Genomic DNA, 24,819 nt, shown 5'->3' with positions numbered 1-24,819 from the left:
GGAACAGGTTCGCCGGTTCGCCGGTTTTAATTAGCGACCCGCCTGTCGACAGTCGTCCGCTCGCTCTGTCGTCGACCGTATTATTCAGATTACAAGCTATATAGCCTAGGAATTTGAATTTGTATTTGCCTTTGCTTTCGCGCAAAAATAGCTTAAAACATGAATGGCTGTGGGGAGAAAACTCGACTGGTTGATACCCGGTTTGAGGGATTAGTCAAGACAAATCACATGTTGTTGATAACATATTTGGAAATAACTAGAACAAATTTACGACGATGACATTCCTCGAATATTTTTTATGTTTTGTTCAATTTCTAATCTCTAAAACCACACATTCTAAATGAACTTGAGAAATTAACCTCCGAATGATCGTTTGACTGATAGCACAGATCTATAATGGAAAGTAATACACCCTCGGCACGTTGATAACCAGGTGATTTGGAGCGATATGTTATAGCCTAGTCGGCAGTTCTCCTATATATTAGTCGATTCCTGAACCAACTGGGTTCGTGCAACGAACAGAGCCGTCAAATGGCCGAACCACAAGTGCGGGATCAACAAAAAGATTGGCACATAAAAAAAGAACAAGGGGTGGACCCAGTTCGATTGGATGATAAGAAGAGACCTTTAAAAACATTTAAAGCGAATAAGTAAAATCACGTGGTGTGGTTTCTAAAACTGTTTTTAAGTCTAATCTTCAAAGAGCAAGTAATATAAAAAATATTAGCAACCTACAACCTTGTTTTAAAGAATTTTTTTTTAATGTTTCCAAATAATCAAAATCCGCTTATGGCCTTTCCCGAATCGCTCGCAATTAAATCGTTAGAATCTCGAAAATAGCTGCACGCTTTTATATCACCTGCTTCCCCACACGTTACCAATCAATTGACCCCAATCCGCGACGACATTGCGTCCCACGCTGGTGCTGGTCCACTCTATAAATACGAATCATATAGAGAACACAGCACACATCTGCAGCAACAATGCTGCAACACTTCTACCCATCGGCAACATCCACATCCACTGTTCTGTTCTGTTCCACCGACAAACGGTCAAAACGCCATAGAGTGACTGCACCACCTCAACCACCATCAGGACCCCCCCTTCCCCCATCGCCTCGTGAAACCACCACCCCTCTCCTAACCCCACAAACGCACCACCGGTGCGCGCAATTTTCAAATTTACCGCCAAACGCGCCCACAACTGTACTCACGAAACCCAAGCAGATTTTGTATGGAATTAATCAGGAAACCCACTCAACTTGTCAACCGCAGATCTAGTTTTGATCGCAGCGCCTTGGGGAAAAAGGCAAAATTAAGGGTATACCGCTGGCTATAGCCTCGATCGGTCTCGGAACCGATCCGAACAGCGGTATTTAAGATATAGGCGAAAAAGTGTGGAAACGATTTCGAGCAAGAAGAAGCAAGCGGCAATTTCTAGCCACCGAACAGACGGCAAGTTTAGTCTTGTACGAACCGTCGACGGGTGAACATATCGGTTGGTTAGCAAAACCAGAGGGATACGATATATCAGTGGGGCCTACGATTGAATTTTGAACAAAACAAAAAATCCTTTTGCCTTTCGTAGCGCCGCCTGATGTATGGCTAACTTCTATTATATAGATACCATATATACATATGTATAATCGACAGAAAATCACCGCAAAATAATATTTCGAAAATCCAACGCTCGCTCTGTGGGATGTTGTTGTTGTCTTCTCTCTGCGCTGCCGCCATCGACTGCGGCTGTACAAATGCCGCGGCGGTTTTTTGAGTGTATTGCCACGGCTTGGGCCAATGGCGTGGGAGAGAGATAACAGCAGCTCCGTGAGAGAGAGAGAGAGAGCGCAGCGTGATGTGGGAGAGCGGTAGAGCGAGAGTTACTCTCTCGCAGAGAGCAAGTGCTTAAATAGACGGACCGCAACTGAATCGCATTCAGTGTGTTTGTGTGCTTCGTGCGGTGCGGTTCTCTCTGTCTCTCTCTCGCCTTCCCCGAGTATTTTGCGCTGGTTTTCTGTCAATTCAGAAACCGAAATACAATAACCAAAACAAGCCCAAAAATCGCACTGTTCTTCTATATAACGCAGCGCTATAGCTATACTGAAAGTTCCGGAACAAAACAAAAGTAACTCAAAATCATAAAAACTATGTCGGCTGCTACGGAACAACAGAACAACGGCGATGTGGCCGTGGAGAAGGTGGCGGCGGAGGAGGTCTCCTCCGTCAAGGACGATCTCAAGGCGAAGGCGGGCGCCGAGGATAAGGCGGCCGCTGCCGATGCCGCCGGCGATGCGGCCGATAACGGTACGTCAAAGGACGGCGAGGATGCCGCCGATGCTGCCGCCGCCGCTGCCCCCGCAAAGGAATCCGTGAAAGGCACCAAAAGGCCAGCAGAAGTGAGTATCTCTCTTTGTTTACGCGGTAAAATCGAAAGATCCCCCCCCCCCCCCCTCTCCTTACTCCCAAAAAAAAAAAATGATTCACTTGATAAACGCGAGTTCCACTTTTTGTGGCTGAGAAAAATTCTAGAAATAGATATACACACGTTTTTCGGAACAGCACACTCTCTCAGTGGCTTATATACCCACAAAAAGATAGAAAGATAGAAAGAGAGAGAGGGAGAGCGAGAGATGTGTGTGTGTTGTTTACGATTAACCAAGATGATTGCGGGTCCGGCAATCAAAGATTATTGTTGTTAGGTTCAAATCGAGGTTAGAGGGCCATCGTACATATAGACCGGGAGTACAGTACAGTTAGCCAGGGTTTTTTTGTTTCTCTGTGGGGTGGGTAATGTATTTTTAATAAACCCCCCGCTCTCTCCATAGGTCATTAGCATTGACGTGTTCGACTGAAAGGCATATTACCAAGCAATAGATATCGCTTGTGGGCCATAACTCATACTCTTGGCCTTATTTATCAGCCAGAGCTACAACGGCAATTGCAAATGCAAACGCCAAGCGATGCCAATGCACTCTCTCAATGAAAACACACAGGGATTGCCGGCCGGTAAATTACTCATGTCATGTTTTGCCACTTTATTTTTGGTTAGCATCGCGAAGAGCACGCGGTATTTGAACAACTTTTGGGAACTTCGACGACGACTGCGAATGTCGCATTCCATAATCGAGGAGCACATTTTTCTTGATAAAAATAAAATAGTTCGGCCAGTAAGGCAGATAAATTGGCAAATCAAGCGCTTTTCTCAAACTCAAACTCGAAATAAAAATGTACAGTTTAACGAGAGAGCGAGAATGGCCTGCTCACTTGAGAGGCATAGATACGGATACAAATGGGAGAGAGAAAATACAAATCAGAGAGAGAGACTCTCTCTCCGCTCCCTCGTAATTTGTATACACACCATGGGCCTTTTTGTCTGTTTGCGTTTGTGCTTACATTTATCTTTCACTTTTTTTCTGCTCTGCCTTATGCGTATTTATTTTGGTACATAAAACAAGACAGTTTTACAGGGTGTCGCTAGCTCTAGTTAGTTATTTAACTTGGGTTTACCTACAAATCAATTAAGATACTTTCAGTATTAGTAAAAGTATATAGTACAGTGGGACATATTCTAGAACTGTAGATAAGATTTGCAATTCTTGGAGGGCATTTAAAAACAATCATAACAATGGAAATGTTTGTACTTATGCCCTTCATTTTTGATTAAAAAAAAATTAAGAATTAAAAAAATTTTCTGTACCTAAGTTTTTTTCAAAAATGCTTTGTTTTTAACTTCAAAGTATTGAATCTCTGAATAAAAGATAAGTAAATGATTATTACATCTCTTGATACTAGCTTAAATAAGGTTCTGTAACCAAGTATCTTTTCAATTAATCAAGATACGATTAGCAGAAAATGGATTAACTCTGTGGTAGTAATCCCAATACCAAATATTACCCACTCCTGATGGACCCTGTTCCCTCCCAATCCACAATTGCACATTTCCCGAGTTCTGGGTCTCGTGACTTATGCTGTAAGCGGAATAAAAGAAAGGGGGCGGGTTGGGCTGGCCATTAATTTTGCACATTTTTCCACAGCCCGCTTGTTTTCCGCATTTTCCGCCTTGTAACAGTCTGGTAAATAGGGCCCATGTATTTGCGGCTACTCTTTGACTTGGGAACGTGACCGCCTATATACTACCGTATGCCATATACAATAATATGTATCTTGTTGTTGGTTGGCCAGCGGCAAAATTTGAACCCACGCATGTTGTTGTTTTGCGCCTTTTTTCCGCTGCCGACGTCGCTGCAGCAGCTGGCGTTTGCGTGTGAGAGAGAGAAAGATTCATTCATGCAGTTCAGGTACAGTTTACAGTTTCTGCGAACGGGACGCTCTCACGGATTCAGATATTCTCTCTCTCAGGCACTCTCTTTGGCTCTCTCGCACTCTCCCGTTTTTACAGGGCACGCTTGGCTTCGTTTCGTATCTCACGGATGCGGATACATATGTCGCTGCCGGCGTCGCTGCTTATTGTTTTTTTTTCTTCTTCCCCTTATGTAGTAAATATGTCGCCTAATACATACACAACAACGATGTAACACGGCTGCACTTGTAATCCGCTCTCTCGCACGCTCTCCCTCTCTCTCTTTGCCGCAGCGAATTACATTGGCGCGCGCATTTTTCAAATGTTTTTTTACGGCGAAAATAACGATTTTCGTGGCTGCTTGTTTTGTGGGCTGAATATATACATTTTATGACTATGTACACACGCACAGGAAAGTTAAGAGGGGTATTTGGATGCCCTTGATCAAGGAGATGTGTGGGTTTGAGTTGGGCGCGTAGGACCATTTCCCGAAACTTTGCCATTTCCTTTGGGTTTCTTATCAAGATGGGTAGATATTAACATATTTTATATGTATTTAGGGGTAATAAAGACCAGGGTTCAATACCCACAGCTGTTTAATGATTTTGCATTTAATAAAATCAAAAATCCATGACATTTTTACTAATTCTTATGCCATTTGCTTGCTTTTCCAGGCCAAATCCGCAGAATCAAAGAAGGCCAAGAAAGCCGCCGCCGCCGCCGATGGCGATTCCGATGAGGAAGAGGCTCTGGACGAGATCATCGAGGGCGACAGTGAAATCGAGAGCGACGAGTACGACATCCCCTACGATGGTGAGGAGGACGACATTGAGTGTGACGGTGAGTTGACGAAAACACCTTATTTCCATCCTCCTGAATCTAATCACCTGATTTCCCCCCACCTTATACAGACGATGATGATGATAATGATGACGGTTCCGGCTCGGACGATCAGGCGTAATAATAATGTAGTCAAAAATACAAACAAAAACAAACAAAAAATTTAAATTAATAATAAATAAAAGTTACAAGCAAAAAAACAAAAGAAAAAAAAATAATAAACCAACAACCAGAAAATAAACCACAACAAGGAGAAGAAGAAGGAGAAAAAAAACCACAAAAAAATCGCAAAAGTATATAATTTTTATGTTTAAGAAATAATTTTTTATTTCTTACCTTATTTTAATTGTATTTTATGTGTACTTTTTTTATAAAAAACTACAAAACAAACAAAAATTGTAATTGAAGGCATTTTCGTATGAAAGTAATCTATACGGAAACCAAACAAAAAGTAAACATCCCCACTATATACAAAAAAAAAAAACAAAAACCAAAATCTTTCTTTCCTTTATGTCATAAGTCCTAATTTAAACGCCCAGTTTATGCGTAAAACAAAAAATATACAAAGATTGAAAATGTAGCGTAAACGAAGCCCGTGAATTAAACACTGACACACACACACATACAAAATATTAAAATTCATTATTAAATTAGACGTTACATTTATGAATGATAGAAAGAAGCAAAAAAATACAAAAATGAAAAAGAAACAGCAAATGCAATTAAATACAAAACAAATAAAAACATAAAAATTGTATTTAAATAAATCGCAAAAATCATTGAAAACCCATTTTCGACGACACTCATTCAATGACACTCAAGTTTTAGCTATGGTTTCAAAATTTTCGCGCCCACTGTGGCCAAAAATTCCCACACCCAAGGCACTGGGACTTTCTTGGTCTTCGCTTTTGGGTCAGAAAATACAAAACATCGGGAAGTTTGAGTTCTACCCTTCTGTTTCGTTTCAGCATTTTACCATTAACTATGAATAATCTTAAGTACTTACATATGTCAGTATTAGAGCGAAGGGTCTATTATTCTGTTGAGAAATTGTGCGAGCGAATCGATAATCGATGATAAGCCTAATTCATTTGTAAATTGTAAAAACCGACCCGAGAATCGAAAAAATGAGCAAGAAATAAACTTTTAATGTTACATGAATCTACTAGTAAGGGTATCCAAAACTATTTATACACAACCCCCATACGAGTTCTTAAAATATAACGACTGATATTTGACAAAGAAATGTGCCCAGTTGGTCAATCAAGGTGCTCGATACCGAATGCCGCCGAAACCACCCGAAAAACACTATCCTCCACTATAACCGATATAACCCAGAAAGACATACATAGAACATATACACAGACCACCCACTGACCCAGATCTAATAGCAAATGGCTCTAAGCTTAAATTGCTTACCAACAACTGAATAATTGAATTCAATATAGCTGATACATATGCCGCAGATAAATAAGCCGATTTGATACCAGATATAAAAAATAATAACGATAGCCACAGACAATGTTAAAGAATCTCAAGCATTTTTGTAAATACCAATTATTTATGTAACATCCATTAGTACAGAAAGGCAGAAAACTGAACCACGAATCGAAAAAGAGATATGAAATACTTTTGAACGATGAAATAAATACTTGTAATTACGTAAAAGCAAAAACCATACGTATACACCTATTGGCATCTATTAGATGCCAATAAAAAGTTTGTTTCAATTGCTTTGGCGTTGTTTGTATCATTTTGGGTGGGGCAACAACCCCCTTCGATGGGATAGCAAGTAGTGGGCCACTTATGGGGATGGAGTTCTTATCCTCAAACACATATAGGTACATAATTCATTGATTGGCCTTTTGAACAGACCCACCCCTCCCATTTTTCATGTTTTCGGGGGTTGACAATACTGGTTTCTGCAAACCTCCCTATAGAAGAAACGTTTATATTTAGTAAGGGATGATGAAGGGACTCAATTGGTAATTTACATCGATTAAATACAAACAGGAGACGGGCAATAATTACTATAAGAAAGTTATATTTTAGAGCTTTATAAAAAATTCGTTGGGATAAAGATGAATATTACTCAACAAAAATTCAAAATTAAACAAAGTCTAAAAGCGCGCCAAAATCTTGGAAATTTCTACTGTAAAAGCTCGAAATATAGCTTTTTAAGAAAATATCAAAGCTAAGTTTCAATGATAACTAATTTCTTTTTTTAATTTTATGTCATTTATATCTTACATTTTATAGAAAAAATTCAGGGAACTCCGATATAATCGACTACAAACTTTATATAGCTGGAAATAACTATGAACTGTAGAAACTGTAAAAATAAAACTTTAATTAATTTAAGTATCAAATTTTAACTATAACTTTATAATTGTTACCGTTTAATTAAAATACAACTTGTTTTTGATATTATTGCACGAGTCATGGTGATGAGGAGGACCTGGTGACCTTCAGTATGTACAGATGCTCGCCAGGAATGCGTCGCTCCATGAAGTTAACAGCCCGGAACTGGAGGCCCTCTAAGTATTTGATAATCTCCTCGGGCTTGTTCTCCCGCAAAAGGAGTAGGTAGAGAACGCCCCGGGGAGATAGAATGTCATCCAGTTGCTTTAGTAGAATGTCCGTGATGCGCCGCCCATCCTGTCCGCCGGCCCAGGAGAAGACCAGATTGCGTTCCGTTGAGGATACGCTGTGGGAATCGAACTGTTGCGTCTGCAGCTCCTCGTCGCTGGTCACCACATAGGGTGGATTGAAGAGCAGCACATCCACTGACTTTGGACGCAGTGCATCGGCTAGATTGCAACGAATGCTCTCCAAGCGCGCACCATTCCGGGCAGCAGTTCTTCGGGTGGCATCACAGGCTTTGGGATTGATGTCTGTGGCCAGGCATAGGGAGCAACCAGCCAGTTTCTTGGCCAGTGCCGTGATAATCACGCCCGAACCCGAGCCCAGTTCCACGCAAAGATGCGGCTGCAGCTGCTCCAGGTACGGCAGATCCTTTTCCAGAGCATCCAGCAACAGGAACGAATCCTCCGCTGGCTCATAGACCTGCTCGAAGTCCTCCAGGCTCAAGTGGTCGGTGTAGGGCGTCTCCATGACGGATGGGATCTAGGATATGTTGGTGCTGAGCGCCGAGTCCAGGAGCGCCTGTCGCCGCCGCTGCTCCTTCTCTATCAGCTTGTGCAGATTGGTGAGCCGCTCCTGGCTGGTGCCCAGAACGTTGCTGATCACCGTCACCTTGTGCTTCACGTTCAGCAGCTCCTTCACCTTGTCCGCGAACTCGGGTATCTGACTCTGGGCCTTCTCGATGTCCCGCAGCTGGGCGGCCAATGCGTCCAGTTGGCCACGCAGCTCCGCCTGCAATTGAATGGTGGAGGCCACGCGCTCGTCCAGTCGCTCGATGGTCGGCTTGAAGAGATTGGTGATGCCCTCGGCGAGGATGTCGCGCGTGGGATTCGAGCAAAAGTTCTCCGTGTTCTCCTCCAAGGATGTGACGGTGCTGTCCGAATCCATGGCAGAATCTAATCAGAATCCAGGAATCAGAGATGCTGTTGGGGACCCTAGATGTTATCGATGTTTTGGTTCGATAGTTCACAACAAAGCGATGCAGAATATTTTTTATTTTTAATTTTAAAAATAATATATAAAATAGCCATGAACATTGCTGTAGAAAACGGAATCATAAAAAATTAATTATATTTATTAAATTTTTATATTTTCATTAAAAGGAAATAGTTTTTAAATGAAATACCAGCCTAACGATATTTTCAGCAATCGGCAGCCCTAGTTGCAGCCGACTATCGATCACACGCACCTCTACGTTATCGCACGCCACCGCCGTTATCGATACACTACACTACACGGGATGTACGCACTCAACCATCGCTAAAAAAATATAATAATAATTTAATCGTTAAGGAAATCTATGCGCTGACTATAGCTGCCAATGAAATGGATACGTATTCGGTGGATGTGGTGTACCAAGCAATCAGCGCCCTCTTCCAGGGCAACAATCCAAAGGAGCAGGAGAAGGCCAATAAATGGCTACAGGACTTCCAGAAGTCGGTGAGTGGTAGTCGCCCGGTATACTAGATTTTCTTTTTTGTGGCTGATTTAAATGGCATTTCATTGAAGATCTATTCGTGGACCATTGCGGACGAGCTGCTGCACCAGAAGCGAGATCTGCACGCCAACTATTTTGCCGCCCAGACGATGCGGAATAAGATCCAGAACTCCTTCAGCGAACTGCCCCCGCACACGCACGAATCCCTGCGGGATTCCCTGATTACGCACATAGGCCAGATCGACGAACAGACGGACAATGTGATTGTGACGCAGCTCAGTCTGGCGGTGGCCGATCTGGCCCTTTTAATGGCCAGCTGGCAAGAGCCGATCAACGATCTTCTGGTGACCCTGGCCCCACATCCCGCCGCCATTTGGCCCCTGCTGGAGGTGCTTAAGGTGCTGCCTGAGGAAATAGACTCGCGGTATCTGCGATTGGGGGCCAATCGGCGGGAGGAGGTGCACAAGCAGCTGGACGCCAGCGCGGAGTGCGTCCTAAAGTTCCTGTGCATGTGCCTGCAGCGGGAGGATCTCGACCAGCAGCGCGTGTGGAATGCGGCGCTGCGCACCTACAGTGCCTGGCTGGTGATCCACGCCTTCCCCGTCTCGCATGTGTATAATAACGCCCTCACCCAGCTGGCTTTCCGATTGCTCTCGCTGCCGGAGACCACGGGCAAGCTGCACGACAATGCCACCGAGTGCGTTTGTGCTTTGCTCTCCTGCATGAACACGCGCCGGGATGCCCCCAGCGATCCGGAGTCCTCCGTCGAGGCCCAGATCTTTGGAGCCGTGTGCATGTTGGAGACACCCTATCACTTAAGTGTGGCGCACGAGGACACCGATAAGACGATCAACTACTGCAGGATTTTCACCTCACTTTGTGACGCCTTCTTCTACGACTTGCTGGCCGATCCCCAGAAGCCACACTACTGCCTAAAGGGATTGGATCTGGTCCTGTTGTGTGTCGGTCACTTTGACTACGAGGTGGCCGAGATCACCTTCCACCTGTGGTACAAGCTCAGCGAGGATCTCTTCCAGCGCAACGAGGACAAGCTGACTGCGCTCTTTCGCCCGCACATCGAGCGGTTGATAAGCGCCCTGTTTCGACACTCGCAAATGGAAAGCGACCACGACGGACTAATCGAGGAGAACAACAATTTCTTTGTAAGTTTGTGAAGACACTATTTGACAAGTTGTTTTAAAAATAATGCTGTGAAGATTGTTATATATTTTAATGGTAGTTTATATCCACAATTAATGACCTATTACATTTCACCATATTGTCAAATAGCCAATTGCTTATAATACCTACGTTTATATGACACTCCTAACCGAAACAGGTTTTTATTCAAAAGAGAAGATGGAGAAAGAGAGTACTGACTTTTTAGTTTGCTTTAACTAACGCTCTTTAATGTAAAGTTAATTTTAAATATTCATTGTTTGATTTTGTTTTAATTATCTTAGACTAAAATATTGCAAAAGTTAGTTCAAGAATCAAAGCATCAAAAATTATTTATTTACATTAACTATATGCCATAGTAATTTTGTCATTTCCTTTCAGGACTTTCGACGCAAGGTCTCAGATCTGATAAAAGATGTGGCCTTCATAGTGGGATCTGGAGCATGCTTCAAGCAAATGTTCCACATCCTGCAAGCACCAGAAACTACATGGGAATCTACAGAAGCGGCGCTATTTATTATGCAAAATGTGGCCAAAAATATACTGCCGTACGTATAAACCCTATCAGATAGTATCAAATTAATAATACTATCCTTTCCCTTGCAGAGATGAGAACGAGGTGATACCCAAGGTCGTGGAAGCGATTCTTAATATGTCGGAGCAAACTCACATAGCAGTCAGATACACTGCGATCCTGCTAATTGGCGAGCTCTGCGACTGGATTGAGAACCATCCGGAATCCTTGGAGGCGGTGCTCAACTTTCTGCTGTACGCCCTGCAGCAGAAGAATGGCTTGGCTCCAGCTGCGGCCATGGCATTGACCTCCATTTGCTCCGCCTGCCGCCAGAAGATGGTGTGTCACATCAGCGGTCTGGTGGAGATCGCCCGCAGCCTGGACAGCTTTCAGATTAACAACGATGTGGCCATAGGCTTGCTAAAGGGCATTTCCCTTATACTGACCCGCCTGCCGCGGGAGCAACTTCAGCCTGCTCTGCGGGAAATCGTTGGCTTCCAGCTGCAACCGCTGGCTCAGCTGGTGGACAGTAGTGGAACTAGTGTTCAGAAGGGAGAACGCACCGATCCCGTTTACTGGATAGACAGAGCATGCGCCATCATCCGGCACACGAGTCCCGACGTTCCCGATACAGTGGAGCACCCCACGGTGGCCATTCTGAACGACGCCTGGCCGCTGATCTCGCGGGTAATGGATAAGTACCAAAGCGACCTGCGTATCATGGAGCGCACCTGTCGACTGATCCGTTACGGCATCCGGATGGTGAGGAAGCAGGCGATGTTGCTGGTGGAACCGCTGATCAAGCAAATGGTGGTGCTATATGCGGTGCAGCACCACAGTTGTTTCCTCTATGTGGGCTCCATACTGGTGGACGAGTTTGCCAAGTCAAGCGAATGTATTGGCGGTCTGCTGGAGATGCTGCAGGCATTTATCGAACCCACCTTTGGCCTGCTACAGATGGAGAACGGCCTTAAAAATAACCCCGATACCGTGGACGACTTCTTCCGTTTGGCCTCGCGCTACTTGGACTGCTGTCCCCAACAACTGCTTCAGAGCAGCCTCATCACGCCGATCTTCCAGTGTGCTTTAATAGCCTGCTCGTTGGACCACCGCGAGGCCAACTCCTCGGTGATGAAGTTCTTTATCAACCTGTTGGTCTGGGGCAGGACGAATAACCATAGTAGAAATGTAGAATGTCGTCCCTTGGTGGTGGAGCTGGCCAATCAGCATGGCGGAGCTTTGGTGATGAACCTGATCCAGGCTTCGGTCTTCCAACTGCACTCCTACATGCTGGTTGATGTGGCCGAGGTGATGCACGAACTAAAGCAGGTGGTCGGCAATGAAAGGATGCAACCGTTTTTGGCCCAGGCTCTAGAGGCACTGCCAAAAAAGAACAGCGGTGGCTATGTGACGGCCACGCAGCAACAGTTGGACGAATTCAGCAACACAGTGCTGAGGTGAGGTTTTACTATCATATATTTAGTAGTATTTCTAATATAATATACTCTTTGCAGAGCGGACACCACGAAAGCAATTTCGCAAGCTTTGAAAACCTTTACGCGACTCTTCCGTTAATTGGATAGAAGCTGGAACTGGATTTGGTTGATTCTGTACATTTTGAGTGATGTATGAAATGTTGCAAGAGCGCTAACAATTTGTTAAGAACGCACGTACCCCTCTATTTATATTATAGTTGAATCGATTGTGTGACGTAATAAGTTATATATAATTCGTATTGTACATTTTGAGTGCGGTCAAGAGATCCTCACAGCAGATAGCAATAAGTTAATAACTAATTAGTGCACTCCTAGACTTAAGTTTAGATCCCAAAATGACTCATAAGCAAGTATAAGCATATAGTAAAACCAACCATTAAATATACACCTACCATTTAGTTTAAAATGCCCAAAACTGACAGACAACGATTTCTGTTCTGGAAAACAATTGAGTATAATATTTATTCATTGAAAAAAGCAATCACAAGGCATTGGGCTGTAAGAATAAATAACTCTGGGAGCTGTGTTCGATTTGTCTAATATTTTTTCAGGCTGATATGGAGTTCCAATCTTGGATTTGCAGACTGTGCGTCACGGACTCTCGATACTACGTGTGTGATTCACTTTGGGCGGGGAAATAGTTTATTGTTTAACCACAACTCCCACTGGGTACAAAGTTTGTACTAAAAACTACAGAGACGAACAAACAAAATCAAACAATACGTAATATGAAACATAAACACGCTTAAACTAACCCTAAAGTTACCAAAGTAGGACATAACGGATACAGATTTTAGAATAGTCGCAATATTACATGTATAAATAATGTAGACATGAGCATATTTTATGTTAATTATTTTGAGATTAAGAATTTACAAACAAAAAAATATTTAACAATTTAATTTTAAAGACCGTGGATTGAAAAATAAAATTAAACATTGAACAGAAAAACATATTTGTAAGAAAAAAGGGTGTAAATTTGTTTTTTTTGTGACTGAAAATTCCTAAACGATCTACTTTGGCGAACAGCATTGTTAAAAATTGCCGATACCTTTAAGGTTGATAAATACTCCTTTCACCTTAATACTAATTGCACATGTTCTCTAATTGCACTTTACGCTTGACGGCTAAAAACTACTGAACAAAATGTATGATAACTCTGGTGGAGATTTCGATTCAAATGGTTTCGGTGCGTGGATCGATCTTGTGAATAGCCTGCATGAGGTTCTCGGTGTTCGCAGTGTTGATGCCCTGCTTGGACATGTCAGTCAGTCGATCGGTTATGGGCTTTTGGTCCTGGCCGCGCTGCCACCTGAAGGATAATGGATTCAGGTTATAGGTTTCCAGTTTCTTATGCATTGATTGAACTCACCACAAGTGGGCACAGGTGTGGAGCAGGGGAATGTAGAGAGGCAGCAGATCAATGTCGCACAGCGTCTCAAAGCGACTTAGTGCCAATAGAGCCCACCTCTCGGCTGCATGATGAGGCACTGGCGAGGAGGTGCAGGCCGCCACCAGGCGACAGAGTATCAAGAGCACCGGTCGCGATCGATTCATGTATATCTTGTTTAGCAAACGGAAACAGTTCTCCAGAATGGGTATGGCCATCTCGTTGCGCCGCTCATCCAAAAACTGGCACGCCCTGGTCAGTTCATCGTGCTGCAGGAAGCGCAGAAAGTCCTCCGAGTCACGGAGCTTCGTCTGACTAACCACATATGTGAGGAACGCCTCGAAGGCAGCGCTCCGTTCGCCAATCAGTTCGGATTTAAAGTTACCCATCAGTACCTTGGCTGGGAAGTACTTGTTGGCCAACTCCACGGGGTACAGACGCTTCAGGCCCAGATAAAGCTCCCGAAAATCGGTGTAGCGACGTTCGATTTTTGCCGGCTGAGTGTCCTCCGTGGCGCCATCCTGCCGCACAGTGAGCTCGTACACCACAAAGCGCTTGATCTTCACATCCTCGCCATCGGGAGGCATGATGTGGGCCAGCAGGATGTCAAATCGGAGCACTGTGCTCCCATCGGTGGGCGGCTTGTACTCGGCACTCGTTGTGGGTCGCTCCCAGACACCTAAAAAGTCAAAAAGTATATTTTATTTTTGTTAGGTCGATTCTAGCTATAGGATAATTATATTACGCCCTAAGATATTTTCTCGAGATGTACATGGTATGATGAGTGGAACCCAATTGAAGTTAAGATCTATTGTTCTATTAAAACTTAGGATAAGTAGTAATCTGATCAAATAAAAAGTTGTACTACTTATCTCTCAGATTTCTCATTTTTGCCAAGATCATTTCTTATTTTCTCTCAAGTTTTAAATGAGATGATACTTGATACAATGGAAATCAGTCATAAGTAATACTTAGTAAGTATCCCAAAGAAATGATGCACAAATCAAGTGTGGAGGTTCCAGGGTATTTTGATGCAGTAACGGCAGATTATAATTATACAAGCCCTTTAGTCACGGGAGATTGTGATTATACAAACCCTTTTGGAGCGCCTTATCAGACTCCGGTGCGGGAATGTCGAGGGCCGCCGCCTCGATGGCTGGACTGTCCAGCTCATCCGGACCAGGTGCATCCCCCTCGTAGGACGGTTGGTGGGGCAGCAGGCGCTTGGCCATCACGGCGTGAACTGCAAAAGTGAAAAGACCATCGAAATAAATCACCGAGACCTGTTAATTGGAGATTTCTCTCCACTTACTGGGCATATGGGGTCTCTTAAAACTCTTTGTGTTCTTCCGCTGGGCTTCTGTTTTCGATCTGCTGCTGGGCACTTGCAATTCGCTTCTGGTTTACGGCGGATTATGCCGTTTGCATAGTGCGGCCGAGTTGAGTCAATTTACAGTGACTAATCCCGCCCCAAACAAAAATATTGCAAGTGGAATGGAGGCCTTTGTTTAGTGCGGGTGAATCGCGCTTAGGCGACCTTCCGAGCCCCCTACGCGTGGGAGGTATTTGGGTAAAGTGCAGGGAAATACAGGTCCTAACATGGAAATATTATTATATAAGTCACCAAATTTAATTTAGTGTTCTTTTTTATTAACCAATTGTGTGTTCTTACATATTTCATGTTGGTATTAAGAACTTTTGCAACAAGTTATTTTTAAATTAAACGGACTCTACACAGTAGGGTATGAAAACATTGCTGTTCTGCAATCTGGCATCACTCAAAACTATTAATTGTCATATCCGGTCAGCTTATACCCTTTAAATAGTTTGTATACTTTCTGTAGTTAAAAGCTGAAGGCGAGGGTGGCTAATAGAAAAACAATTTTACCTACAACCATTTGCAATTGTTAGATAGTCTAATATTTGTTCTCATGTTAAAAAGCTTTCTTGAAAATCAAGATGTACCTAAAACTAAAACTGTCTGCACTGTGTAGGGTATAAAAACAATGGAGCCGCACAGGGTGGCATCCCCAGCAGCACCGCACCAGTCTGGCAACTCTCGGTTCGCTTGTCAGCTTCTGCTTCCTCTTCCCACGTAAACCAAAACACCCACAATCCAAGCGAAAAAGCCAGACCCGGGAATATTACAAAGAAAAGATGACGTTGCCCGAGTTCTTTGGCTGCACCTTCATCGCCTTCGGACCGCCCTTCGCCCTGTTCGTCTTCACCATCGCCAATGACCCGGTGCGAATCATAATCCTCATAGCGGCGGCCTTCTTCTGGCTGCTGTCGCTGCTGATATCGTCCTTGTGGTACGCCATCATTCCGCTAAAGGACTTCATCGCCTTCGGTGTGGTCTTCTCGGTGTTCTCCCAAGAGGCCTTCCGGTACATCATCTACAGGATCCTGCGCAGCACGGAGCAGGGATTGCACGCCGTGGCGGAGGACACAAGAGTGACGGACAACAAGCACATCCTGGCCTATGTCTCTGGCCTGGGATTTGGCATCATATCCGGGATGTTTGCGCTGGTCAATGTGCTGGCTGATATGGTGAGTAGCTTACATGTAAAGTATATTCCCAGTACTGATATCTTCCGATTTTTAGAGTGGCCCCGGTACCATGGGCTTGAAGAGCGGAACGGAGCTCTTCTTCGTCACCTCGGCTACCCAGGCTCTGTCCATCATCCTGCTGCACACCTTCTGGAGCGTCATATTCTTCAACGCTTTCGACACGAACAACTACCTTCACATATTCTACGTGGTGGGCAGCCACCTGTTTGTCTCCCTGATTACCCTGCTGAATGCCAACGAGCTTTATACCGCCACTCTGCTGATCAACTACATAGTCACCATATTCACGGGCGTCCTGGCTTTCCGAGTGGCTGGGGGTACGGCGCGTAGCTTCAAAAAATTCATAACATGCCAATGAACAAGCGCTTAGTATTAGCCACCTAGTTTATAGTCTTCGGATATACTTATTTAAAATAAAAAATTACCTTGTATATGCTCGATATGTAATACTGTCTATGGACTTAAGTCCCTAACTCTTGAAGGATACTTTGAAAATACAAATGTAACAACAGCTCTCAGGGTTTTGTACACTGTAGTGTAATTATTGAAAGGATTTTTTAAACAATGGAAATATTTTAGTGCTTAAAAGGTTTTTTATTCCAATTTCATCAACATTTGATTACAAACGTAGCTGACAGCACAATATATTTACTGGTTATACATAGGATATAGAACTACAAAGTCGTGGATGGGTTAACATCTTTGAGAAAAAAGATACTAGTACTAACATACGGCATAAGTAAGCCTTTATCTACTGACTATAGTCCATTTTCCTGACATTTATGCCGTAGTCGGCCAAAGCCGGCTGCAGATCCTCCATGGTCAGGGTGAACTTGCGATCCTTGGCCTTGGAGCCCCCTGGTGTATTGGTGGTCTGCATATGGGTGCGTGCCTTGGAGTGCTGCAGTGCGTCGTCGATGATGTCGGACATGTACTTTTGGGCGGCGAGGCTGATCAGTCGAACGATGCGCTTTTCATCCGACTGGAATCCTCCCATATTAAGATAGTGCGAGGTCACCGCATCCGGAATCAACGGAGTGTAATCCTCCAGCTGCGACATGAAGTCGCTAAGATGCGAGGCCGGTGTGTTCCTCTCCCGATCTCCTCCTGCACCGGCAGCTCCGGAGGATTGTCCATGGTTGCCCTGATTGCCGCTACCAGCGGAGTTATGGTAAATTATGCCAAAATTGGAGCCCACCATTGTAAACAGAAAATCAGCAATTAGCAAATTTTCACACAGATGTAAGTTATCGTTAAACCAATGCAAGGCTGTTATCGATAGTAAGAGACATGGGTGTGGCGGGGGAACTGTAACCCTTTTTTCAGACTATTAATACTTAATATTTATAATTAAATGTATTTTTTTTAACAAAAATAGAACGAAAAAATATCTTAAGTGATTTATCCATATTTTGATATTGAACTAAAACAGATTTTAACCCATCCCTCTCACAAGGTCTTCAGCCTACAGCCATGTTCGAAACATCGAGATTTTGCCATTATTGTTATCGATTATTTTTCCAGGCCTAAGCGATAAGCGCACAACCAAAATAACAACAATTTCTAGAAATAAACTATAAATAAAAGCTAAACAATGGCTTCTGATGGGGAGGACATTAATATAACTCCCGCCGAATCTCTGGCGTCGGCTACGGACACCGAGGACGAGGAGTTGGATCCGCCACATGGGAATTCCGACTTTGAATCCGACGACGAGGTATTGGAAGTGGAGGAGGTGCCAGCGAGCGCCGAGGAAGCGGATATGGATGAGCTGCTGCGACAGCTGGAGGATTACACACCCACCATTCCGGACGCCCTGACCATGCACGCCCTGAAAACGGTAGCTATTTCATGGAGATTACCATTGAAATGCCAAGTACTGATACTCTGTTCCCCCTGCAGGCTGGCTTCTCCACCGTGGACCCGCAAATAGTGCGCCTCATCTCCGTGTCCGCCCAGAAATTCATCTCCGACATTGCTAACGATGCACTGCAGCACTGCAAGACACGCACCACGAACATCCAGCACTCCAGTGGACACAGTTCAAGCAAGGATAAGAAGAACCCCAAGGATCGCAAGTACACGCTGGCCATGGAGGATCTGGTTCCCGCTCTTGCTGATCATGGCATCACCATGCGCAAGCCCCAATATTTCGTTTAAGTGTAGTTATTAACAGAAAGCTAGAGTCCCCCACATCTGTAGTCGCTCTCCTTAAATTGAGCATAATAATAGATCCATTCAATTTTTTATATTTAAAAACACTTTAGTGAGACACTAAATTTATTTCACCTATTTTGAACTAGAAATTTGGCGCCACAATGTTAAAGAACTTGTTGGCTAGTTCAATGCCAAAGAAACAGGCAGCGTTCGCCGGGAAGGCACGGATCATAATAGGCGTAACGCCCCGATATAAGGCCAAAGGACCATCCTTAACAATCAGATCCTTGAAGACACTGCGAATTCCGTGTTTGTAAGTGCCTTCCGGAGCCGATTGCAGGCGGCTCTTTAGGACATCGGCTGGCATTCCCAGAATCCAGTAGGCCATGCCGGCAACTCCACCAGCGACAATCGTTGAGGTAGTACTGATTTGGCCAGACTGGGATTTGGCCTTCGCCACATCCTGAAGGGCTTCATATACCAGGAAGTACAGACCGTTGGCGGGCAAATCCCTGAGCATGGTGGCGCAGCTGCCCTTGAAAACGCTGCGAAGACCGCCCTCCTTGTAGAGCTTTCCAGCGCAGTCGATCATGCCGTTGTACTTGCGCTGGCCTCCCTGACCCTGCTGCGTCTGCAGCAGAACCTTGATTCGCTCTCCAGGCGCCATTATCAAGGTGGAGAACAGACCGGAGAATGAGCCCGCCACAAAGATCTGGGAGTAGGTGAGCTTGGCATCTTCACCGCGCTGTTGGAGGCGTTTTCCCAGTGCGTAGCCCGCGAAACACATGGCAAAGATGGGAGCAACACCGGTCAGGGGGGCTGACATTCCCTTGTACAAGCCTCGGACTCCCTCGTTCTTGATGGTCTTGGCTGCACAATCGAAGGTTCCTCTGTACATGGGACTCTCGCCAGGCGCCGGTCGGGGCATCGTCTGCAAGCGCACCTTGATGGTGTCCAGCGGGTGACCTGATAACACATTGCAAATTCCTCCGAATCCTCCGGTGAGGAAGGATTTAACCGGATTGGCCTTGCGCTCGGTGGAGACTTTCTCAGTGGTGGCCATGGCTCTGGGTTACTCTTCACCTTCACCTTCAAGGCGGCAGCTGCTCGATTTCGGAACTAGTAGTGTTTACTCGAGTATATCAAGTGGATTATTGGAATTTGCACCTAGCCGATAGTTCTGAACTAATCTCGGGGCTATTATTGCGATAAGGAGAAAGGCGACATTACGTCACAAAAGCTGATTTCTCCTTCAGACTTTGAAGATGTTATTGCAGAGTTATCACAAAAATATTGCCACGAAGGAACTGGATCTTGTCAGAAGAGTAGTTTTACTGGTTTAGTGATCTTATGATTTCCATATGTTGCAGCAGGGTCCAAAGTCCATATGTGAGATGTTTCCGTTTAGGATATTAGCTAGGTGTCCATAGCTTAAATTTAATTTAAAGAAAACAATACTATTTTCTTCAAGTCTTGGTTCCCTGTAATATTATCTGTTTTAAATAATAATAAAAACCATTTTAACGAACGCAGTTGTGAGCATTATAATACCCTAAATTTAGGCAGTCTATGGATTATTTGAAACCCCAGTTGGCAGCGCTTTTTCGATGTTTCTGACGACCGGCCGGAATTTTTTCCGTGTTTTCAGGTAGGTGCACGCAATTTCTGCTTAATTATCTAAAGTGCAGCGATTATATACCATATATTATATAGTAGTTCTCGACATATAGCAACCTGTGGTGCTAGAATGGCGAGCGAAGTGGAAAAATCGCAGACTGCAGCTGCCAGTGAAGATACTATTTTTGGAAAGATTTTGCGCAAGGAGATTCCATGCACTTTTATCCACGAGGATGACAAGGTGAGTTCAAAGTCTTCTGGGGGAAATAGATAGGTAGTAAACGGCATTATCTTTATACCCTCATTAGTGTGTGGCCTTCCATGATGTGGCTCCCCAGGCACCAACACATTTCCTGGTGATCCCTCGCAAACCGATTGCCCAACTCTCGCTGGCTGAGGATGGAGATGCTGATCTGCTGGGACATCTCATGTTGGTGGGTCGCAAGGTGGCCAAGGATCTGGGTCTGAAGGAGGGATACCGTGTGGTCATCAACAATGGCAAGCACGGTGCCCAGTCCGTTTACCATTTGCATTTGCACTTTCTCGGCGGTCGCCAGATGCAGTGGCCTCCGGGATAGGGAGAAACTATACAACCCAGAAGATCTAAGATCATGTAATCCCAAGGACTCTAAGAACTCCAAGAGAAATATAAAAATAAATTATGTAAATGGAAGAACCATTTATATTTTGTTTACTTTTAATGGAGTTACGTTTTTACCCCTAGAGGTTTGGATTTTGCATAAAATAGATTATGTATGTAAGGACCATAATCCACATTTGTACATATATGTGTAGTAACTCGAAAGATAAGCTGTTAGAAATATTTAACAAATTTAAAGCTTTTTGACCTTTTTCCATCAAAATTCCTCCCCAACTCGGATAGAAAAATACACAACAATTCAAAGCTAATAATAACTTTATTAAAACACTAAAGATACCTCTAATATCAACGTATAATAAAGCCATATGTCAAATCAACGGGGAAGACACACACCATATTCTTACCATCTGCTAGAAAATCAAAATATTCCGAAAAGTATTTTCCATAAATATTATTAAAAATAAACTAGAAAATATAAACTGAGATCTGTTTAAAGGTGGCGGGGATTCGAGAGTGGAAAGAGCTCCTTGAATTCGACAACGCGATTTAGGAAGCCGCGCAGTTTGCCCTGATTGCGGCCTTTGTCCGCGAAGCTCTCGGGATCCAGGCAGTTCAGTAGGATCTCGTCGGCAGCCAACTGGTGGGCAATGCTCCCACCCCGTCGCAATGGCCGGCGGACCAGCTTATCCAACCTGGTGCCCACCACCAGGATGGGAACATGCTGGCGCCTCAAAATGGGCCGTGTGCGTCGGTGGCGATACTTGCAAATCTGACGCAAAGGTTCGTACAGCCAATCGTGCAGATTGTCCTGCGAGCGCAGGTCCTGCAGATTGTAGACCAGGACAATGCCATCGATGTTCTTATAGAAACTATCGCGCTGATCGCGACGCATGCGCAGATCGCTGTTCAGATCGTAGAATTCCACGAAATACAGGATATCACTGGGCGTACTTGGGGCATACGGGAATTTCAGCGATCGCTCCGAGGAAGAGGGCGAGGTCCAGGTGGGCGAGGGAGGCAGGTCCATCGAGTTGGGATACTCGTGTAGCCGCACCTGGACATTCCAGGAACCCTCGCCCACGGTGCGGGAGGCGGGTGTGGGCGTTATATCACTACTGGCCAGCAAATTGGTCAGACTAGTTTTTCCCACTCCTGGAAAAATGAATTCCAAAATACAATTAACATTATCCAATTATTATATTTCAGTTAGCGCACCTCTATCGCCCAGCATTAAGATGCGAACCGTGGACACATCGTTGAGATGTTGCTGTTTTTCTTTCATATTCTTATTTTTGAATTTTTTTTTTGGTTAACGCTTTAAGTTCGTGGCCGTATAGCTTTGTACTACTACGTATTATGCATATTTAAATGGGTAATTATTGGATCCTCGCCTACTCGTTTATAATTAGTTCATTAAAGCATCCCAATGTGGTGTTAGTGTTTGCTGGCATTTTAAAACGCATTTACACCAGATAGTGGAACTGTGCCAAGTAGGCCTTCCTTATAATTAGTTTAATCCTGGTTGATTGAAGTTTGTAAACACACAGCACAGTCTACTCAAAAATAATCGGGCTTTCAATAATGCGGAAGCGTATCGAATATTTCCATTCGTTTCGCCTATTAAAAATAAACATCCGCCTTCCTCTGACTCAGCTTTCAAACTAACCAGACTCTGTGCCTTTATATGAAGCTTAACCGTTGATAAGAACGTTCTGGCTTGAAAAAAATGTGTAAATGTCAGCTAAATTTGAAGCTAATCTTAGCAACATAATTCTACTTATATATTTACAGATGCGGTCAAGAGTATAGAAGATCTAGCCATAATAATACCAAATAGATCGTAATTATTTATTTGGGTAAATTACTATAAAACCAAGTCCTAATATATACCAAGAAATCTTAAAATAATTTAAAAAAAAATTATAGATGGTTCTATATTTGTGAAAGTATTTAAGAAAATAAAATGAAAAATAAAATCTTTATCATCAACAAAGTATTAACTTTAAAACAAAACCACAACAAAATTGATAACATTTTGTATATTATCAGCTCCATGTATGCTTGTACACTTAGTACTATTAATCCGACTTATGCTATCGTTAAGTGCGATAGGGCAGAGCAACAAGCATTCGAAAAGACCCGGGATAAAGAAACAAAGATTGTTAGTTTTCAAACATTTGTTTATTGTTTATAAACATTCCTCGTTTCATTTCACATATGTTAGTTCTTGTGTATCTGTGTATATCTGTGTTGTTCACATCGCTAGTGATTTACATAGATCACCTATCTGTTGCTGTTGTTTTGGGGTTCTTTATTGTTGGGGGGTACGGTTTTTGCAAAATCTTTTTGTGGCCCTCGGGCTCACCTGCGATTACCGCTAACCGTACACAGGTGTCAGAGTTCAAGTGTGTGTATGTCTTGTTAAATTCTTTTTGTCTCGGAAATAAAATGCTATGCTTGTCTTGCAATACAGTTGCATTATAGTATGTATATATATTCAGTTTATTCAATAATATTCTTTCGCTTGCAACTCTGTTTGCGAAGCCTCAATTCAAGATTCGTTTGGTAATAGCATTTAAAACATATATTACTATCATATATGGTTTTGCTTTAGTGTTATTCTTTGTTTTGCCATATAGTAAATATAATTTATTTAAAATTCAAAAACAGCTATAAACAGTTTATCGTAAACAACAAAACTCTGGAAAGAGTCATAAAATTATATCCGCGAGTGTAAGTGCTGGATGAGAGTGTATATGTGGGTATATAGAGTCCTGGATCTGAACCGAAGGATGGAGATCTCCTGTGAGAAGTACGTGGACCTTATGTCCGTGTGTATATCGCTTGGTTATGTGGATATTTATATGTATACCGTATGCTGTGTTCATACTATGCGGTGCTGTCAATGGTTATGTATAATGTTTTGTGCCCCCATCCGGTCGCTGGTTATAAAATGATCCCATCAGAGGGCCTTTCTTCTGCATTATGTATGTACGTATCTATGCATATAATGCGCACTCTAGGTGGCCAGATTAACTCATATCAACATCAAACATTGTCCTATATCTTGGGTCTGTTTAACCTATAACTAGAGCTGGATTCCGATTCGATTTAGTCGATTCCTTACCCCCGACAAAACAATCGATTCTTTTTTTTGAGAATCGATTCTTTTGGCCATGCAACATTGCAAATTGTTGTGTTAAATCGATTTTTTGAAGCGAAAAGATCGAATGGATCGATTCTGTAAAGTAACGAATCGAATCCAGCTCTACCTATAACGAATATTTCTATATTTTGTATTTGTCGTTATTCATTTTCATTACTCACTACTCGATCGTTCCCTCAGGTGCGCTCTATATGTATACCGATTCCACAGATATTGATTCACTCGCATATTAGTCCAGTGTTCTTGTCAATCAAAATAAATATACTGGATCCCAGATTTTGTCAGTGGAATCGGGCTGAAACTATGGTGAGTGGTAGGATGATCGATCCTGATCTTTTGATCTTCTTCGATAGTGAACCCTAGTTCCGTGTTTATGCTTTTGTCTGGTTGTTAAATGCATAATGCCTGATTATCGAATATAATTACATACATACATATCTAGAAAATAAAAGTACATGGACTGCTACAGTATTTTGTTTCTTTAGTTTTTTTTTTCTGAGGCCTATTTCATAGTTTCTTATTTTAACTTCTCTTCCGACTTCCGTCCACTCCGATTTCCTCTACTGATTTGTGCTTTTGTGATGGGCTATGCGCTGCATTCTGCTTGCTTTGAGAACGTTTTCGAAAATAATTTAATTACATTAACTAACGGTTATTTTAAACACACAACACCATTGCGTGTGTACTTTATAATACATTCATATTTTCGACTTGCTTTTGGTCAGTTCGTGGGTGTCTCAGTGTGGGTGTTGTCATGTGGCTGTGTGGGTGTTGGCTGTGTGTATGTACATGTCGTTTTGGGCTAACACTTACACGTCGTTTGGCTCAGTGTAACGCTGTGTGAACAAATATGTTTGTACCAACTAAAAGGAAAACACAAATAAAATTTTTGCTTTTGTTTTGTTTAA

General features: G+C 43.3%; 11 protein-coding genes across 16 annotated transcripts; 5 read left to right on the top strand and 6 right to left on the bottom strand.

Annotated features, from left to right (window-relative positions):
• The first annotated feature begins 1,359 nt into the window (after positions 1 to 1,359).
• LOC119547786 (bacchus) lies at positions 1,360 to 5,861 on the top strand. Of its 2 annotated transcripts, XM_037854799.1 has the most exons (4): positions 1,360 to 1,497; positions 2,087 to 2,395; positions 4,974 to 5,139; positions 5,211 to 5,861. In XM_037854799.1, exons 2-4 carry the CDS (start codon positions 2,147 to 2,149, stop codon positions 5,258 to 5,260), a joined length of 465 nt encoding a protein of 154 aa, XP_037710727.1. In that variant the 5' UTR covers positions 1,360 to 1,497; positions 2,087 to 2,146; the 3' UTR covers positions 5,261 to 5,861. The 2 variants fall into 2 exon arrangements, with proteins under 2 accessions (XP_037710727.1, XP_037710726.1); XM_037854798.1 differs by lacking the exon at positions 1,360 to 1,497 and having other exon boundaries at positions 1,937 to 2,395.
• A 1,477-nt stretch (positions 5,862 to 7,338) lies between these two features.
• LOC119547785 (methyltransferase N6AMT1) lies at positions 7,339 to 8,286 on the bottom strand. 2 transcript variants are annotated; one of them, XM_037854796.1, is made up of 2 exons: positions 7,536 to 8,286; positions 7,339 to 7,485 (listed from the first exon to the last, which is right to left on the bottom strand). In XM_037854796.1, the coding sequence occupies exon 1, from the start codon at positions 8,251 to 8,253 to the stop codon at positions 7,579 to 7,581; it is 675 nt and encodes a 224-aa protein (XP_037710724.1). In that variant the 5' UTR covers positions 8,254 to 8,286; the 3' UTR covers positions 7,339 to 7,485; positions 7,536 to 7,578. The 2 variants fall into 2 exon arrangements, with proteins under 2 accessions (XP_037710724.1, XP_037710723.1); XM_037854795.1 differs by having other exon boundaries at positions 7,339 to 7,471.
• Positions 8,233 to 8,703, bottom strand: LOC119547787 (SNAPIN protein homolog). Its single transcript, XM_037854800.1, has one exon. The coding sequence runs from the start codon at positions 8,668 to 8,670 to the stop codon at positions 8,266 to 8,268; it is 405 nt and encodes a 134-aa protein (XP_037710728.1). The 5' UTR covers positions 8,671 to 8,703; the 3' UTR covers positions 8,233 to 8,265.
• Positions 8,704 to 9,006: 303 nt separating this feature from the next.
• LOC119546857 (transportin-3) lies at positions 9,007 to 12,807 on the top strand. The gene is made up of 5 exons (XM_037853457.1): positions 9,007 to 9,222; positions 9,292 to 10,383; positions 10,781 to 10,947; positions 11,006 to 12,370; positions 12,428 to 12,807. Exons 1-5 carry the CDS (start codon positions 9,109 to 9,111, stop codon positions 12,486 to 12,488), a joined length of 2,799 nt encoding a protein of 932 aa, XP_037709385.1. The 5' UTR covers positions 9,007 to 9,108; the 3' UTR covers positions 12,489 to 12,807.
• A 40-nt stretch (positions 12,808 to 12,847) lies between these two features.
• LOC119546858 (sorting nexin-20) lies at positions 12,848 to 15,311 on the bottom strand. Of its 2 annotated transcripts, XM_037853458.1 has the most exons (4): positions 15,112 to 15,311; positions 14,896 to 15,042; positions 13,782 to 14,478; positions 12,848 to 13,721 (listed from the first exon to the last, which is right to left on the bottom strand). In XM_037853458.1, exons 1-4 carry the CDS (start codon positions 15,116 to 15,118, stop codon positions 13,586 to 13,588), a joined length of 987 nt encoding a protein of 328 aa, XP_037709386.1. In that variant the 5' UTR covers positions 15,119 to 15,311; the 3' UTR covers positions 12,848 to 13,585. The 2 variants fall into 2 exon arrangements, with proteins under 2 accessions (XP_037709386.1, XP_037709387.1); XM_037853459.1 differs by lacking the exons at positions 14,896 to 15,042; positions 15,112 to 15,311 and adding an exon at positions 14,545 to 14,700.
• Positions 15,312 to 15,865: 554 nt separating this feature from the next.
• On the top strand, positions 15,866 to 16,881 carry LOC119548323 (gamma-secretase subunit Aph-1). Its single transcript, XM_037855504.1, has 2 exons — positions 15,866 to 16,349; positions 16,405 to 16,881. The coding sequence occupies exons 1-2, from the start codon at positions 15,957 to 15,959 to the stop codon at positions 16,726 to 16,728; spliced, it is 717 nt and encodes a 238-aa protein (XP_037711432.1). The 5' UTR covers positions 15,866 to 15,956; the 3' UTR covers positions 16,729 to 16,881.
• A 60-nt stretch (positions 16,882 to 16,941) lies between these two features.
• Positions 16,942 to 17,632, bottom strand: LOC119548324 (transcription initiation factor TFIID subunit 10b). Its single transcript, XM_037855505.1, has one exon. It carries the CDS (start codon positions 17,569 to 17,571, stop codon positions 17,122 to 17,124), a length of 450 nt encoding a protein of 149 aa, XP_037711433.1. The 5' UTR covers positions 17,572 to 17,632; the 3' UTR covers positions 16,942 to 17,121.
• A 258-nt stretch (positions 17,633 to 17,890) lies between these two features.
• On the top strand, positions 17,891 to 18,631 carry LOC119547125 (transcription initiation factor TFIID subunit 10). The gene is made up of 2 exons (XM_037853835.1): positions 17,891 to 18,210; positions 18,273 to 18,631. The coding sequence occupies exons 1-2, from the start codon at positions 17,965 to 17,967 to the stop codon at positions 18,528 to 18,530; spliced, it is 504 nt and encodes a 167-aa protein (XP_037709763.1). The 5' UTR covers positions 17,891 to 17,964; the 3' UTR covers positions 18,531 to 18,631.
• LOC119547122 (congested-like trachea protein) lies at positions 18,613 to 19,619 on the bottom strand. Its single transcript, XM_037853832.1, has one exon. The coding sequence runs from the start codon at positions 19,588 to 19,590 to the stop codon at positions 18,670 to 18,672; it is 921 nt and encodes a 306-aa protein (XP_037709760.1). The 5' UTR covers positions 19,591 to 19,619; the 3' UTR covers positions 18,613 to 18,669.
• Positions 19,620 to 19,992: 373 nt separating this feature from the next.
• Positions 19,993 to 20,841, top strand: LOC119547126 (histidine triad nucleotide-binding protein 1). Of its 3 annotated transcripts, none has more exons than XM_037853837.1 (3): positions 19,993 to 20,175; positions 20,244 to 20,385; positions 20,453 to 20,841. In XM_037853837.1, the coding sequence occupies exons 1-3, from the start codon at positions 20,135 to 20,137 to the stop codon at positions 20,720 to 20,722; spliced, it is 453 nt and encodes a 150-aa protein (XP_037709765.1). In that variant the 5' UTR covers positions 19,993 to 20,134; the 3' UTR covers positions 20,723 to 20,841. The 3 variants fall into 3 exon arrangements, with proteins under 3 accessions (XP_037709765.1, XP_037709764.1, XP_037709766.1); XM_037853836.1 differs by having other exon boundaries at positions 20,031 to 20,175; positions 20,241 to 20,385; positions 20,453 to 20,838; XM_037853838.1 differs by having other exon boundaries at positions 20,056 to 20,175; positions 20,258 to 20,385.
• A 340-nt stretch (positions 20,842 to 21,181) lies between these two features.
• LOC119547123 (rab-like protein 3) lies at positions 21,182 to 22,386 on the bottom strand. Its single transcript, XM_037853833.1, has 2 exons — positions 21,961 to 22,386; positions 21,182 to 21,897 (listed from the first exon to the last, which is right to left on the bottom strand). The coding sequence occupies exons 1-2, from the start codon at positions 22,025 to 22,027 to the stop codon at positions 21,236 to 21,238; spliced, it is 729 nt and encodes a 242-aa protein (XP_037709761.1). The 5' UTR covers positions 22,028 to 22,386; the 3' UTR covers positions 21,182 to 21,235.
• Between the last annotated feature and the right edge of the window lie 2,433 nt (positions 22,387 to 24,819).

The sequence above is a fragment of the Drosophila subpulchrella genome, chromosome 2L (genome assembly GCF_014743375.2).
Source record: "Drosophila subpulchrella strain 33 F10 #4 breed RU33 chromosome 2L, RU_Dsub_v1.1 Primary Assembly, whole genome shotgun sequence".
NCBI classification, from domain to species: Eukaryota; Metazoa; Arthropoda; class Insecta; order Diptera; family Drosophilidae; genus Drosophila; species Drosophila subpulchrella.
The sequence above is the reverse complement of the archived record's forward strand: the minus strand, read 5'-3'. Positions and strand labels throughout refer to the sequence as shown.

What these genes read in the sequence shown, in the direction of transcription:
- LOC119547786 (XM_037854799.1), top strand. Translation starts at nt 2,147, where the DNA reads ATGTCGGCTGCTACGGAACAACAGAACAACGGCGATGTGGCCGTGGAG. An exon ending in GCACCAAAAGGCCAGCAGAA is followed by an intron (nt 2,396 to 4,973) that starts GTGAGTATCTCT and finishes TTGCTTTTCCAG; the next exon opens with GCCAAATCCGCAGAATCAAA. An exon ending in GGACGACATTGAGTGTGACG is followed by an intron (nt 5,140 to 5,210) that starts GTGAGTTGACGA and finishes CACCTTATACAG; the next exon opens with ACGATGATGATGATAATGAT.
- LOC119547785 (XM_037854796.1), bottom strand. Translation starts at nt 8,253, where the DNA reads ATGGAGACGCCCTACACCGACCACTTGAGCCTGGAGGACTTCGAGCAG.
- LOC119547787 (XM_037854800.1), bottom strand. Translation starts at nt 8,670, where the DNA reads ATGGATTCGGACAGCACCGTCACATCCTTGGAGGAGAACACGGAGAAC.
- LOC119546857 (XM_037853457.1), top strand. Translation starts at nt 9,109, where the DNA reads ATGGATACGTATTCGGTGGATGTGGTGTACCAAGCAATCAGCGCCCTC. An exon ending in GTGGCCAAAAATATACTGCC is followed by an intron (nt 10,948 to 11,005) that starts GTACGTATAAAC and finishes TTTCCCTTGCAG; the next exon opens with AGATGAGAACGAGGTGATAC. An exon ending in TTCAGCAACACAGTGCTGAG is followed by an intron (nt 12,371 to 12,427) that starts GTGAGGTTTTAC and finishes TACTCTTTGCAG; the next exon opens with AGCGGACACCACGAAAGCAA.
- LOC119546858 (XM_037853458.1), bottom strand. An exon ending in TGATAAGGCGCTCCAAAAGG is followed by an intron (nt 14,479 to 14,895) that starts GTTTGTATAATC and finishes TTGACTTTTTAG; the next exon opens with GTGTCTGGGAGCGACCCACA. An exon ending in CACACCTGTGCCCACTTGTG is followed by an intron (nt 13,722 to 13,781) that starts GTGAGTTCAATC and finishes ATTATCCTTCAG; the next exon opens with GTGGCAGCGCGGCCAGGACC.
- LOC119548323 (XM_037855504.1), top strand. Translation starts at nt 15,957, where the DNA reads ATGACGTTGCCCGAGTTCTTTGGCTGCACCTTCATCGCCTTCGGACCG. An exon ending in TCAATGTGCTGGCTGATATG is followed by an intron (nt 16,350 to 16,404) that starts GTGAGTAGCTTA and finishes TCCGATTTTTAG; the next exon opens with AGTGGCCCCGGTACCATGGG.
- LOC119548324 (XM_037855505.1), bottom strand. Translation starts at nt 17,571, where the DNA reads ATGGTGGGCTCCAATTTTGGCATAATTTACCATAACTCCGCTGGTAGC.
- LOC119547125 (XM_037853835.1), top strand. Translation starts at nt 17,965, where the DNA reads ATGGCTTCTGATGGGGAGGACATTAATATAACTCCCGCCGAATCTCTG. An exon ending in CCATGCACGCCCTGAAAACG is followed by an intron (nt 18,211 to 18,272) that starts GTAGCTATTTCA and finishes TTCCCCCTGCAG; the next exon opens with GCTGGCTTCTCCACCGTGGA.
- LOC119547122 (XM_037853832.1), bottom strand. Translation starts at nt 19,590, where the DNA reads ATGGCCACCACTGAGAAAGTCTCCACCGAGCGCAAGGCCAATCCGGTT.
- LOC119547126 (XM_037853836.1), top strand. Translation starts at nt 20,135, where the DNA reads ATGTTTCTGACGACCGGCCGGAATTTTTTCCGTGTTTTCAG. An exon ending in AATTTTTTCCGTGTTTTCAG is followed by an intron (nt 20,176 to 20,240) that starts GTAGGTGCACGC and finishes TATATTATATAG; the next exon opens with TAGTTCTCGACATATAGCAA. An exon ending in TTATCCACGAGGATGACAAG is followed by an intron (nt 20,386 to 20,452) that starts GTGAGTTCAAAG and finishes TACCCTCATTAG; the next exon opens with TGTGTGGCCTTCCATGATGT.
- LOC119547123 (XM_037853833.1), bottom strand. Translation starts at nt 22,027, where the DNA reads ATGAAAGAAAAACAGCAACATCTCAACGATGTGTCCACGGTTCGCATC. An exon ending in CTTAATGCTGGGCGATAGAG is followed by an intron (nt 21,898 to 21,960) that starts GTGCGCTAACTG and finishes TCATTTTTCCAG; the next exon opens with GAGTGGGAAAAACTAGTCTG.